A 13,640-nucleotide genomic window follows, 5' to 3' on the forward strand; every position below is an offset into this window, starting at 1 on the left:
TAAATATGGCGACAGTCAAACAAGATATCAGAGCTTTAGTTCAGTCTTACCAACGACAGCTTGTTAACTATCAATACCAGTTACCTTCTCAAATTCTTACATAGGCAAATTATGCCAAACGCCTGAAGAGACAGGATATCCTGAAGCTGCATGAACGGCTTTGGTGGAAGCTACCCATATCCTGACATAAGTCTCACAAAACATTCGCTTAAATTTACCACACTGTCGTTTAGCACTTAATAGATAAAAACACTTTACATCAAGTGTTTGTTATATAAATATTTATTAATATCAGTATGCACGTAGACAAGATTATCATATAATAGTCATACGTAACTTATTAAAATAGATTACATAAGATTTTTCAGACGTTAATATATATTTGATAGACGTGAGAAAAATCTTTTTTGATATTTTGTCTTGCCTTTTGATTTCATGTTTAATATAATATACAATAACCGACTGAGTCAAATTTCCGCCTTTTCGGGCACATTTAAATTTGAAAGAGTGAACATTTAAATTATTATCCTAACAGGACTAATGTACAAGGCGGTCGTGAATATTGAACAGTCCATCACCGCTTAGTACAAGATCGATGTTTTTAAAATGTTTTAGAGGCGCAATATACTTAATACGCCATCAGAGAAAAGCTCGCTTTAAAAATACTAAAAATATAAAAATAAAATTCATTTATTCTACATTTGAACTTTTAACAGAACCTCTCGAAAGAATTAAGGACAACAATCGAAGAGGTCTTAGTGGGGAAGAATCTCCTAATATATTCTTCACCCCTCAGAGGAGAATATAATGTAGCTGCCACTTAAACCTGCATATTTTATCATTTGCTCGCTAACCCGTGACCTCTTATAGATGCCAGAATAATCGTTTTGTTGACAGATGACAGACTTCTTCAGCTACTTTATACAACAGTACTTTATTTCAGTTAGTACAAGAAACCTTTGTCGATTAAGGTTCTATATTTAGGACTAAGATGAAACATCTTAATAAGCCAAGTGCCGGGGAGGTCTTTCCATGGTACTGTGGGAATCCTTCTAGGTTCGTTAGATTTTGTGGTAGTAACAACACGAAGTCCGAAGTAAAAGTGTGCATATTCATCCAAGCTTCGCCCGTGTTTATACCGACGTAAATAAACAAATATATTTCTGTGGTATTCCACTTTTAGATGCATAATGATGACGTAATGTTGCTCCTATAGTATAGTAAGTAGACACGGAGAGATCCTGGTGGACGACGTCTTCTTCTTATCAGCCGATGCACGCCCACTCTGCATAGGTCTACTCTAAAGATCGCCACTGTGACTGCTCCTGCGCATCCTGTATCCACCGACTTCCCGTCACCTGCACTATGTCGTCGGTCCCCCTAGTGGGGGACCTGCCCACCTACCACTACCCAAAGGGTTTTTTGTGTAGTAATCCTACATTACCTTGTCTACCTTTTAGGGAACAAGTTATCTTTTTCAGTTCCAAAAACATCTCCTTCCGTCTAAACAAAAAATACATGTCATAATACATCAACGATTGCAAACTTTTCCATTAAAATCGAAGGCTATGTTTAATGTTGTAACAAAATTATGATTTTAACTCTACATCCGGCAAACGGACAAGATTATTCAGTTTACGTAAAAGTGGAAACATGTTCATGTAAGACCTTTTGTTTTATCTGACATTGATCGATCGATACATAAGTAAATATACATTTAATTGGTGAAATAAAACCAATTATAACTATTTCGTCATGTGCTAGATAATCATTCTTTATACTTTATTAACTTTTTTTCATTTTAAGTCCACGTAATTACTTCAATTGATATATCACATTGTGATTTGTGTATTTACGTATCCAAAGAGATACACACACTCGCATACATAAACATATACTATAGTTATAGTAATGAGGTTTAACTCTATACAAAACCCGGCTCAGGGGCTATTTCGGGAGCTTAGGCTTGATTTAGTATATTGGTCCTTTTCTTACATGTATATATAAAATTAGACATATAGTGTTTTATATGTTTGTTATATATCATTATATTAGTAATAAGAAATTATGAATAGGCTGTGGTAGCGCAGCGGCAGAGGACTGGGAATTGCGATAGTAGGTCGCGGGTTCGATTATGGTACAATTCTATGTAAATAAATTTTTTTGTATTAGTTATATAGAATTACTACTGCTAACAAATAAGTTTCCAGGTGGGCAGCAGTACCATACCACACTGCGATTGTCAAAGCGCATACCAGGCGTGGTAATATGTTATATCGCATAACACTTAACTATATGTAATAAATACACTCTCGTTAACATATTTTAGTCACTTTTTTATATATATCTTTCTTACCTTTTCTGTATTTTATCCTATTTACCTTTTTCACTTATATTCATCAATTTATTACAGCACCGTACCAATAATTAAGTGAAATATAAATGCATCTGCATTAAGTTCAGAGGCGGCTCAACCTATAGTGCAGGGTGTGCAATGCACACGGGCGCCGCGGCGCTCCTTGAGACAGCTGAGAGCATCGTCTTGGACCATCATGATCGCTTAGTTTCGTAACAGAGATGTGCTACACGCATAAAAACAACGAGTGTTATTCTGCCGTCATAAGAATAAAGGCCGTAACTGATACCATACTGTAAGCTATACCTGCTTATAAAACAGCTTGTTGGAATATGAAAAAACTTTCTTGTTACGACGGCAAAATTAATAGTTACAGCCGCAGGGGGGGGGGGCGGTCAGGCTTAGGGGGCGCCAGGGTTTCATTGCACACGGGCGCTGCACGAGCTACAGCCGCCCCTGGTTAAATTCACCGTTGTAATTCACGTTACGATTTGTATTGAACGTAATACGGGCCATTATACGAAGTGGTGCCTTATTAGATCTATGTTGAGCGACATTGGCTTCTAGTAGATGCTGGTGCCCCACAAAACTACCGAAAACGACCACTGCTGGAGTTCCAGTGGGCAGAAATCTTATATGAGATAAAAAAATTAAGTTCATTAATTCAACATTGGAACCTATTAATTTTTATGATTAACTCTATTTTATTTTTGGCACTACTTTGCTTCACAGGGTGTTATAGTTGTGGAGAAGAATTAAGGAGAAACTCCATAACAACACGTCTTTTATTAAAGCTTAACAAAGATTTATGCATATACACTTTTTACTAAATGAATTTGAGACTTTGGGGTCCAAACTTTGGTGCAGCCAGTTTTTCACGGTGCCTTGTACACTATGGACGTCCCCTATTTTTTGGAATTTATTATGATAATTGTAAACATACAAGATATCATAATAAATATATTATAAGGCCTTTTAGTAAGGTTCAGCAAAACACATTTATGAATATAACCTTATTTATCTCAGAAAGTATAGTACATACTGTTTAGGGTTCGATAAAATAAAACAACATTTTCTCAATTTATTTATTAAAACATGGCAACAATATTCTTAATTAATCAACCGCTACAATAGTTAGGCGCGGGAATAAACCCCAGTTCAAATTGACTGTTCGGGCGATGACGTCAATTTGGCGGGAAAATGATCGACCTCCATATTTACATTAACATTCACACTATTCTAACATACCACCTCCTGTATCTACTATCTGTTTCAAAATCTATATTACGTTATACGAATTCAAAGCTTAATCGAAGCATCCAGTTAAATGCATTTAAAATTGTATTTGCATGATTGAAAAGATAATTTTATTTATAGCAATCTGATAATAATATTAAAACATTGCAATTACTTTTAAAACGCATTTAAAATGTGACGACGTTTCGACACAGACGCTATATAAATATATTTAATGTAATACAATAAATGTATAAACACATAAGATATGACGGCTAATAATGTTTAATGTCAAAAGCGCTACAGATTATAAAAAACACATTTTTTATATTACCTTCTATGTATCTGTAATTCGTAACCTAAACTCAAAAACATACGAACACAATAAAGCTAAACAATTTGTACAATATCCGGTACCTTATAACAAAGTACCATCGGAATGAAGAGATTGCACGCTATTTCAACCACATGACTCATGATTATTCACTAAAAAAAACAATCAAAACGTTCCTTTAAAATATACGCGTTTGTAAATAAATTATAATCTTAAATTTCTAAAATAATAATATAACAAAATAAAACAATTGTAAAATATTAAAAATGGTTAATTATTAAAATAATGGTAACCTCAAAATTAAACTGTCAAGAGCACGTAAGATTTTCCCGCGCTTTTGATTTTTTTTTTACGCGAGTTATCTCACGGGATAATCGATCTATAATTTTTGGTCAATTATTTATGGCGTAAATAAATAACATTTAACTTATAACATGGTACAGAATATTTGTATTTCTTTAATTAAAAGCAATAGGTTAATATGACAATTCTACTAAATGTTTAAACACGCATTTCTTTTGCTTAGCTTATATCTGAACCAGTTCTAAAAATATTTTCGCTTAGTCACTTCATTCAGTGCTTATTACACAATTCCATTAAAGTTAAAACACATGAATTCTATCGAAAGCATCCATTCGATTTAAAAAAAAAAACGTTGATTTAAAATCAATTTTTGTTATTTTTTTTCATCTGCTTTCATTTTAATATTTAATAATCTACTAATTAACTAAATAACTTTGGTGATCGGTAACCAAAATTGCATTAAACTAATTGTAATACCATAAATATTATTGTAAAAAAACAATCGAAAAATATAAAACCTCATTACCACTTATAAGTAAAAAATAACAAAGGGCGTAACAGAAATAAAGAGAGATGACGAAACATGAGAAAAAGAATTTTAGGGAAGGCCTTGAATAAAAACTTAAGTAAATAATATTAAAATTAACAACATTTTACTACACAGTACTACACGGTACTCTTAGAAAGCGTTCATTTTAAACAAATACATTTACTGCGTACAATAAACATTTCCCCCACTTGACATGTAATACTCTGGTGAATTATACAGTTTGTAACCAGTTTCGTGTACGTGTGTACATTTCGCTTATTTAAAATTAAATTATTTATATTATAATATAATAAATTAACTTAATTATAAATCATATTATTTATTTAAAAAATTCTTAGTTTGATTTTAATAAAACAAACATATTCCGGTCATAAAGTAGCCTCGTAACGTAACCTCAATATTCGATTGAAACCTTCTTTAACAAGAGAATTAAAATATAAATCATTTGTACACAACGCCTTATAAAGGATCATATACAAGTGCGTAATACGAGAAATGTCAAAGGGAATCAGACGTTCAAACTATTTTATGAAAATAATAATAAAAATTTAATTACAATACAGGTGGATAATTAGTTTTAATTGTCTATATTTAACCAATAAAATAATCATTTAATTTATTGGTTAATGCTCTAGAAGGGTGAATGTATAACTTATTTGCTGTCTAAACTATAGTACACGCAATTTAAAAATCAATGGTTTATGAATTCATTTATAAAAGTAATGTAATGACGGAATTACACGAGTACATAAAAAAATAATTATTCAAATATCTGCCTCTGCAGATATAGTACTGCTAAAAGTTTTTGACCAGTCGCTATCAATTCGCTATTTAATATTTATTTTTATAATTTATAATTAATATTGGATTTATTGTTGACAATCCTACAAAAATAAAATTAAAAAAATGACGTTCTGAAATTATTTTTATTATCTGTACATATATATTTAATGTACAGTCAAGTTGTGATACCTTCAGTGAGGATGCTGTTTCTTTATAGGCTTCCACTTGGAATCACTAATTATATTAATTTATTGCGTAGTAATAAATTGAGCTTTGCATTGAGAGCTTATAGTGCGAAACTTGAATATATTGAGCTTTGGTACAAAAAATACGAAAATCATGTTTCTGATACAACACCTGTGAGTTCACACACGCAAAAAAAATTAAATATTCAAAATTGAAAATTAATTTAATCTTTAAATATAATTTATTTAATTGTATTTATTGAAACTTACATCAGTTCATAATAAACTTTCAAATATAGGAATAAAAAAACATTTGGCGCCAAGTCGAAAAAGCAACATGGCGGCGGCGACAACTAAACAGCTGTCACACATAAAACTAGACATTTCTTTTTTTAAATTTTCGATGTTACGTTTCCTATAAATCAACATCAAGACTGATTTATAAAAAAACTTGATTCCGTATTTTACTGGCGTTTAAATCGTATGCAAATTATGTAACATGTGAAGCGTATGTATTACGTTTACTAGTCCTTACTTTCATTGGTTTTACAGATAAAAAATTATACTTCAATGTCTTGATTTCATAGATTCAACAAATCATGTCATTTTATAATACACCATGCGCTTAATTTGCTGTTTTTTTTTTTCATTTCTACATTGATGTATGGGACACCCATATAAAACTAGATTATAGTTTATATTGTGAAATCGATGCCAAACGGGTATAAATAATAAATGGTAACAAAAATTATAATATCGATGTTTAAAATCGATAATGTTATGTATTTCATTGGTTAACTTTATTAATATTCCGTTAGATGTCATAATTATTTACATTCGATAGTGTGTAATGTGAAAAATAAATCTTAAATTAGTTTTTAATTGTTTAACTTTTACGCATTTAGTCCATGAATATATATAAAAATGAATGTTTGTCTGTATGTATTTTATAGAATCGTAATAGTTGTTGTGCGAGAGTCTACGAAGGTTTCTGAGTTGATATGACTATTTTTTGACAGATGGAATCACTGTAATTGCAGTGAATTTGATTATATTGCCGTGAGACAGTTCATGCCGATTTAGCCTTAAAAGTAAACCAATGAACAAATGATGACGTTTCGTGTTGTGGGTGATGTAAGAATTTATGTAAATATTAAAATTCATGTCCGGTTTACCTACTTAAAAAAATAGAAAAAGAAAAACTCAATAAAAAAATTATTCGTTAAATCCCACGCGGATGAAGTCGCGGAGCACTGCTAGTTTTAAATAAATATTTTAGTAGTTTTTTTTATTATAACATCAATATTTTTGGCTAAACGACATAAAGCATAACCTATTTTTACAATCTATACTTATGTGAACAAGATTTTAATCTTTCCGTGTGTAGTGTGAAATTTTCGACAGCCATGTTTATTATTTTAATTTCAACCGTCATTACATATTTTATTTACGAAACAATAGACTCTGTTGTAACCAAAATTCAGTGTTACTATCTCGGAATATAACAAAAAAAATTACGCGTGAATGACGAGCCAGTGTTGCCAGTCAAAAATATATAAAAAAAATTAAAAATATGTAATGTGCTTACATATATATAAATCAGATATCTTCTATAAAACAGTCTGTCTCTACCTTTGAAAATTATTTCTACACAGATAGATATTTACTTATTTCTAAACCTTCATAAATACGCCATTACTGTGGTACAACTGTCCAGCACATATAACCACTTATTTCAATTCTAACAGCCCCTAGACGATGAGGCAGTATTTAAACTGCACCAATTATATTGTTTTAAGAAGTAAGACATCATAAATATCATAATTTGTATACATTCAAAGCATGGGGTTCCTACTAAATAGCAAGCTACGACAATAGTTGTAAAGCAAGCCACAGGGCATGGATACTGCGTCTCAATAATAGTTTCTCAAGAAGCTATGACGTGGACATATGGGACTTATTTGTGGAATGCAGGTTTATTAGCTGTAATACATGAAGGTAGGAGGCAAACATTATTAGCGAACGAAAATACTACATGTTAACAAACAGACAATTATACGTTTGTAAATATCTGCTTACTATAATAAGACGTTTAGCTGTAGTATATAGACATTAGACAGCACAGGTTACAGTTTGTCTATGCTAAAGCTTGTATTTGTGCATCTAGTGTAGAGGACATGTACTTGGAGGTGTGCAGGGAGGTGTGCTTGGAGGTGTGCATGGAAGTGTGCATGGAGGTGTGCGTGGGGATGTGCGTGGGGGTGTGCGAGGGAGTGTGCGAGGGGGGTGCGTGGAGGTGCGCGTGAGGGTGCGCGTGTGGCTGCGCCGGCGCACCTTGCCCGCTGCCCGCCGCTCAACCGCTGTTCTCGCGGCGCGGCGAGGCGCGGGGCCTGCGGTGGCGCTGCCGTCGCTGCTAATAGCGGTAGTAGTTCGGCTTGAAGGGGCCCACCTTGTTGAGGCCGAGGTACTTGGCCTGCTCATCAGTCAGCTCCGTGAGGTGCGCGTCGAAGGTGGGCAGATGGAGGCTGGCCACGTACTCGTCCATCTTCTTGGGCAGCAGGTACACGTCCGCCTGGAAGCGCTGGCTTTTTACTACTCCTGATTTTGGTATCATAGATCTCTCCCAAAGATCGCCACGATTAAAGGTCCTGCGCTGCATCATCCTATCATCGATTTACCTAGTCTGAAGTCTGCCCACTACTCAGGAACCTATGGTTCCTAATGGCTATCAGTTACACGGGCGACACGAAAGTGACAAACCAACAGTAGTTCTCTGTGCAAACTTACTAAATAAAAAGTCTCATATGTTTAAATGAATACATCCTAAATTCTTGATGATAGAGGCGACGATATTATATGTCGTATATATGCTATTTACGAGCGTAACATATAGTAACCAGATGAATGCAACTGCCCTGTTCCAATCCAAAATCAAAATATGTTTATTGAAGTAGGCATTTACGCGCCCTGAATCATCGATTATTTTAATATTATAAGCAGCAAGAAGCCGCCGGCTGGTGCTGATCTGTTGAGAAGAGCCGGCTGGAAACTGAACAACTGCTCTTTTTCAACACCATGTTCCACATATTTTGTTCAACTGAACACTTGAATGCTATAAGATTCGTTTAAATAAACAATTTTAATTTAAAATTTAAAACTAAACGGATAAGATATCTTGCGGAACTTAATATATATGCGTACACTCATACAGGATTTATAACCATAATATATTTTATTGCACACAATAAATACCATTAAAGTAATTAAACTTATCAAAGTCGATATAAAATATACAGTAAAAATCAAAGACAACTATTTTCGTAATGAAATTCGTGTAAACATTACTTCTTCTTTCTCTTCTTTCATATCTTCCATCTCTCTCGTTAAAACTTCGCAGCGTGACCTTACCTTGTACCTATGCTGCGGTGCGTTGTAGAGTTCTATGAGGGCCAGGGCCTGTGTGGCAGCGGTGACGGACACCACGAAGGAGGGCAGGGAGGAGCAGCAGAGGTTCGCGAGCCGGCCCTCCGCCAACAACACTATGCGCTTGCCATTTGGCCAGATGATATGGTCCACCTGGAACAAGCATTCGGCTGTAGAATATACAAACTTTATTACGAAGATTGTTTACTTATAATATGAGTTTCTCAAAGAATTGATTGTCTGAATTGGCAGCGGGCGGGTACATTCCTCGTGCAGCTGACGGCCAGAATATGCGTGGATATAGTGGCTCAACTTGGGTAGAAATAAATTGTGGAGTCTATGTAGATACCTGGTTGTTGTTCGTCACATCGAATGCGAGCGCGGATCAATAGTCTTTTTCTTTCGCACGTAAAGCTCGCTCGCTCGCACACTAGATCGTACTTAGGGACTTGGTGGGTTCGTCATCTCGCGGTATACACAGCAAGCAAGGGGCTTGCGTCCATTGATCCAGTTCCACTGATTGGACCGTCGACGTAGTCAAGTTCGCGGTATGGTACTGGTCATCGTGGTGTTCCCGGGGTTTTTTATTCGTGATCTTGTTTTTGGACCTCCTCCCTGTCATTTTTTGTCAAAGGCTTACATATTCTTCGTCTTTCAATCGTCGCATGATCTTTAACTCACTCTTCTTTAGTATTTCACATTCTCTTTCATTCTCATACATACTTCATTTTCATTCTTACCTTATATCCTTTGCCTCGTTTCTGAAATCTCACAGGGTATTATAACAGAAATATTTTTAACCCAACCACAATTTTCTTGTTTGGTTATGTACATTTATCACATTTGTTGATTCTATCAAATTTTATCACATTTTTTTCACTATTTTATAACTTTTATCTTATATTTATCTTACACATTAATCGGTATGGGATTATTTAGCCGTAAGGTGTTTAATCTTATTCCTTCTAATTTTCTCTATTATCTTTCCTGCTATATTTGTGGAAAGCAGTTCGGCTTATCTCCTCACTTAATAAAGAGGCAATTTTCCGGTTCACTAAAGCACACGGAGTACTCCTTGAGCTTAAACTAGTGAAAGTACTCAGAAAAACCCTGTGCCCCGTGAACATGTGGACCAGACTCATGTCCAGCTCGATACTGCGGAGCACGTATCACATTCTAAACTGTCGCTTGACGAATGAGATGGGGCAACCCTCACACTCTGTTTGTCTTTTACTCTTCAGGACCGCATTCTTGGCCCAGCTGGTCCGCCCTCTCATTACCCTCTGCCCCCGCGTGCACTTTTAACCAATACAGCTTTATTCTCATTCTTTTCGCTCCCTCTTCTACACATTCTATTTTACTCTTAACGTTAAGGGATGGAGGATGTCAGGTCTTGCGACGGTTTCTTCAAGGCGGACCGAGAGTCACTCAATATGTAACTGTTGCTTCCACTAATTCCAGCAGCTCTGCCTGATATACTGTACAGAAGTTGTCCAGTTTGAGCTTCTTTGGGTTCAGCTGTCTAGCGTCCTGCATGACGAAAAACGCCACACCCACATTATGCTCAATGCGGCTGCTGTCAGTGAAAATCGACGCATCGGCAGCCGCAGTGGCAAAGTAGACCGCGGTCTTGAGAGTTAGTTCTATACCTTGCAATGGGGATCTGTAGGCTGGTATGAATGAATGAATGAATGACGCATTGCCGGTAGACAGGGCCCCCTCTAGGTGGACCCACAACATAGTCAAGATAGCAAGGAGTCGCTGGATGTGGTCAACGCAAGATCGATCATTGTGGCGATCTTTGGGGTAAACCTATATCTCGTAAGGCGGTAATTATTCTTCAGCAGGAAAAAAATCACCACCACCATCATCACACTAGTTAATTGACAACCACTGCAAGGCATACGACCCCCTTAAAGATCGATCAGTCTTGCGCTGCCCGCATTCAGCCACTTCTCGCAACCCTGACTACCGTCGGTCTACCTGGTGAGGAGCCTACCCACGCTGCGTCTCACCGACTAGTGGTCGCCATTTGAGAACCTTTCGGCCCAACTGCCGTCGGTTGCTTCAACCTACGTGGAAGCTATGCCTGTAAACATGCTTCTTCTGCGAATCTTCTAATTCCTGAATCAATTCTTTCATAGAACCTCGAATCAAAATCACTAACCAATTACAAGCAGTCAGAAGAAATCTCATCTATATCCAACATGAATGAACTAAACGACTAAGATTTTTGTTGGGATTGTTCCACACCCACGAATTAGTTTCCGTCTTCATGACAAGGGGGCATAGTAGCCGTGTTCTGGTCATCCATGATGAATGTAAGAGAAACCTTGCGGTGGCCGTTTTGAATGGGTACGATGAACTCATATCAGTGTCGCTGGTATGCCGTACAGAGAGGGGGCGTGTCTCTGCTTCCGCAAACGGAATCTCGGGAGGAGTGTATCGCTTTACAATGCGCCTACCCTCTATGTCTAACCTTACTTTATGTGCCTACACCTGTATTGCCGTAATTTCACCGGATTTCAGTAAATTTAATTAATGTCCCAGTACACTAGATGGCGTTAGTACCAGATTAAATGGCTGTTACAAAACTTTTCTGTTTTATAGCATATAGCACGGTTGCACAGATTTATTAAGACTGGGAGCCACTCGGGCAAATCATGAACTCATGGCGGGCCGGCCGCCAGAAGCATAGGTAAATAAAGACAATAAAGAATTGATAATAATTAGAATTCAATGTTTTTCGAATGTACGAGAGTATTATTTTTACTGTCGGCGGGCCACCAGTATTCGACCCGCGGGCCGCGGTCTGTGTATCTATGTCATATAGGGTAAGGGATTTTCTACGAAAATAAATTTTCAAACTAGACAGCTGGTTTTCATTATATATCCGCATAGATATACTATGACGTCACACTCCATGTGCAGCGGCGTTGGTATATGCTGGTGGGGACAATTATTCTTCAGACTAGAGAAGAATCAGTAAGGGTAAATACTTTCTTTTGGTCCCCTGGGCGGGTCATGGACTCTAGAAAGTTCGACGCCCACGTTAAATTGAAAGACACCTCCATGGTCTCGCGAGGTTCCAGCGCATCTTAGCTCACGACAAACCCATTAATTTTGTTTTTTGTGATCACTTTCTCAGATGTCATTAATACAGTAGTTAACATAGCAATTTATTTCCAAGCTATGTTATCACATTAAATTACATTGAAGTAGCGTGTGTTATCAGAATGGACCAGCTAATTGGTAAGTTAAAATTCCACTGGGCAAGCCTTGGCCAGGTTTTAGAGTGGAAACAATAATATTTTGGTATGGAGTTCGCGCACCACCAAACACAGACTAGGACATCCACTCACAAGATAAGGACGTCGGAGGACGCTAAATGCAGCCTGCTTCCAACAGGTCTTAAATTTCGGAAGAAGGTCAATGTCCAGCACTGTCGTACGACAGAAATGATGATGGTGATGGTGATAATCAGACTTTGTGAGTGTTTATTGTAAAAGGGAAAGGTATAACAAACTTATCTTTATTTTTAGTGCAAACCATGTGTGAATTGTCTATTTATTTACAAAAAATGCACGCATGTGACCACACTGTGTCATATAAATTTGAGTTACGTGACTTTTTAAACTTAGATAAAGAATTTTAATGTAAAATAGATTTCATCGCATGTATAGCAGAATACGACATATAATTTTATAGACAAATAAAACAAAATCCTAATCATGCTACATGCACCACATTCGAGCTCTATGTCCATCATCAAGTGATGATTAAATGGTCTAGCAGTTAATCAAACCAAATTCGTGTAACCCACAAGCTATAGAAGTCGAGGGTAGCGGGGCTCCATCGGACCATCAGCTCCGAAAATAAACAAACATGGACACGTAAGGACATCACAGAACATTGAAAGCTTTGGCAATATTCTACTCGGCTAACAGCAAGCCACGCCCAGCCGTGGACTACGGTCTACCCACCTTCTGGTGGTGGCCCGTGTTCGGCACTGAACTAACGACGGGCTGCAAACAAGAAGAGCAATCTTTCAAACATATCTCAAGTTTAATACCAGAGTTACAACTAATGATCTACAGTGTTTCCCAACATTGGGCCCACGCTACAGGGGTGCAATTCGGATATAAACTCGACTCGAGTCCTTAATATAAAAATTATGTACATAGGGGGCGTACGATTTCTAGAACGGCTTATATATGGGGGCATGCAACAAAAAGGTTGAGAAACACTGATTTAACATGGGCTTGTTAAACCTTTCAACGGATTCTATAAATTTAGTAACTTTTTGTAGATAACTACATACATATTTTACAATTACTTTCAAAGCGTCTGAATTAACATGTGATAAAATTAAAAACACAAACAAAATCTAATTACAAGTCTAACTACAGTGTAGATTTTATAAGAATAAATTACTTTAATTAATGTACTGTGAAAATTTGTAAAAGTGAT

The 13,640-nt window shown here is 36.3% G+C and overlaps 1 protein-coding gene across 6 annotated transcripts in view; it reads right to left on the minus strand.

Annotated features, from left to right (window-relative positions):
* Window positions 1-8,007: 8,007 nt before the first annotated feature.
* LOC137922647 (adenosylhomocysteinase-like 1) overlaps window positions 8,008-13,640 on the minus strand; it is a 53,748-nt gene continuing 48,115 nt past the window's right edge. For all 6 annotated transcript variants that reach the window (XM_068765652.1, XM_068765655.1, XM_068765656.1 and 3 more), the window contains 2 exons: window positions 9,156-9,323; window positions 8,008-8,319 (listed from right to left, as the gene is read on the minus strand). In XM_068765652.1, the coding sequence (XP_068621753.1) occupies window positions 8,161-8,319; window positions 9,156-9,323 (327 nt within the window). In that variant the 3' untranslated portion in view covers window positions 8,008-8,160. The remainder of the gene's footprint in view (window positions 8,320-9,155; window positions 9,324-13,640) is intronic.

The sequence above is a fragment of the Battus philenor genome, unplaced genomic scaffold (assembly GCF_028537555.1).
Source record: "Battus philenor isolate CCGP_79_NKW_IND1 unplaced genomic scaffold, ilBatPhil1.0.hap1 SCAF_20, whole genome shotgun sequence".
NCBI classification, from domain to species: domain Eukaryota; kingdom Metazoa; phylum Arthropoda; class Insecta; order Lepidoptera; family Papilionidae; genus Battus; species Battus philenor.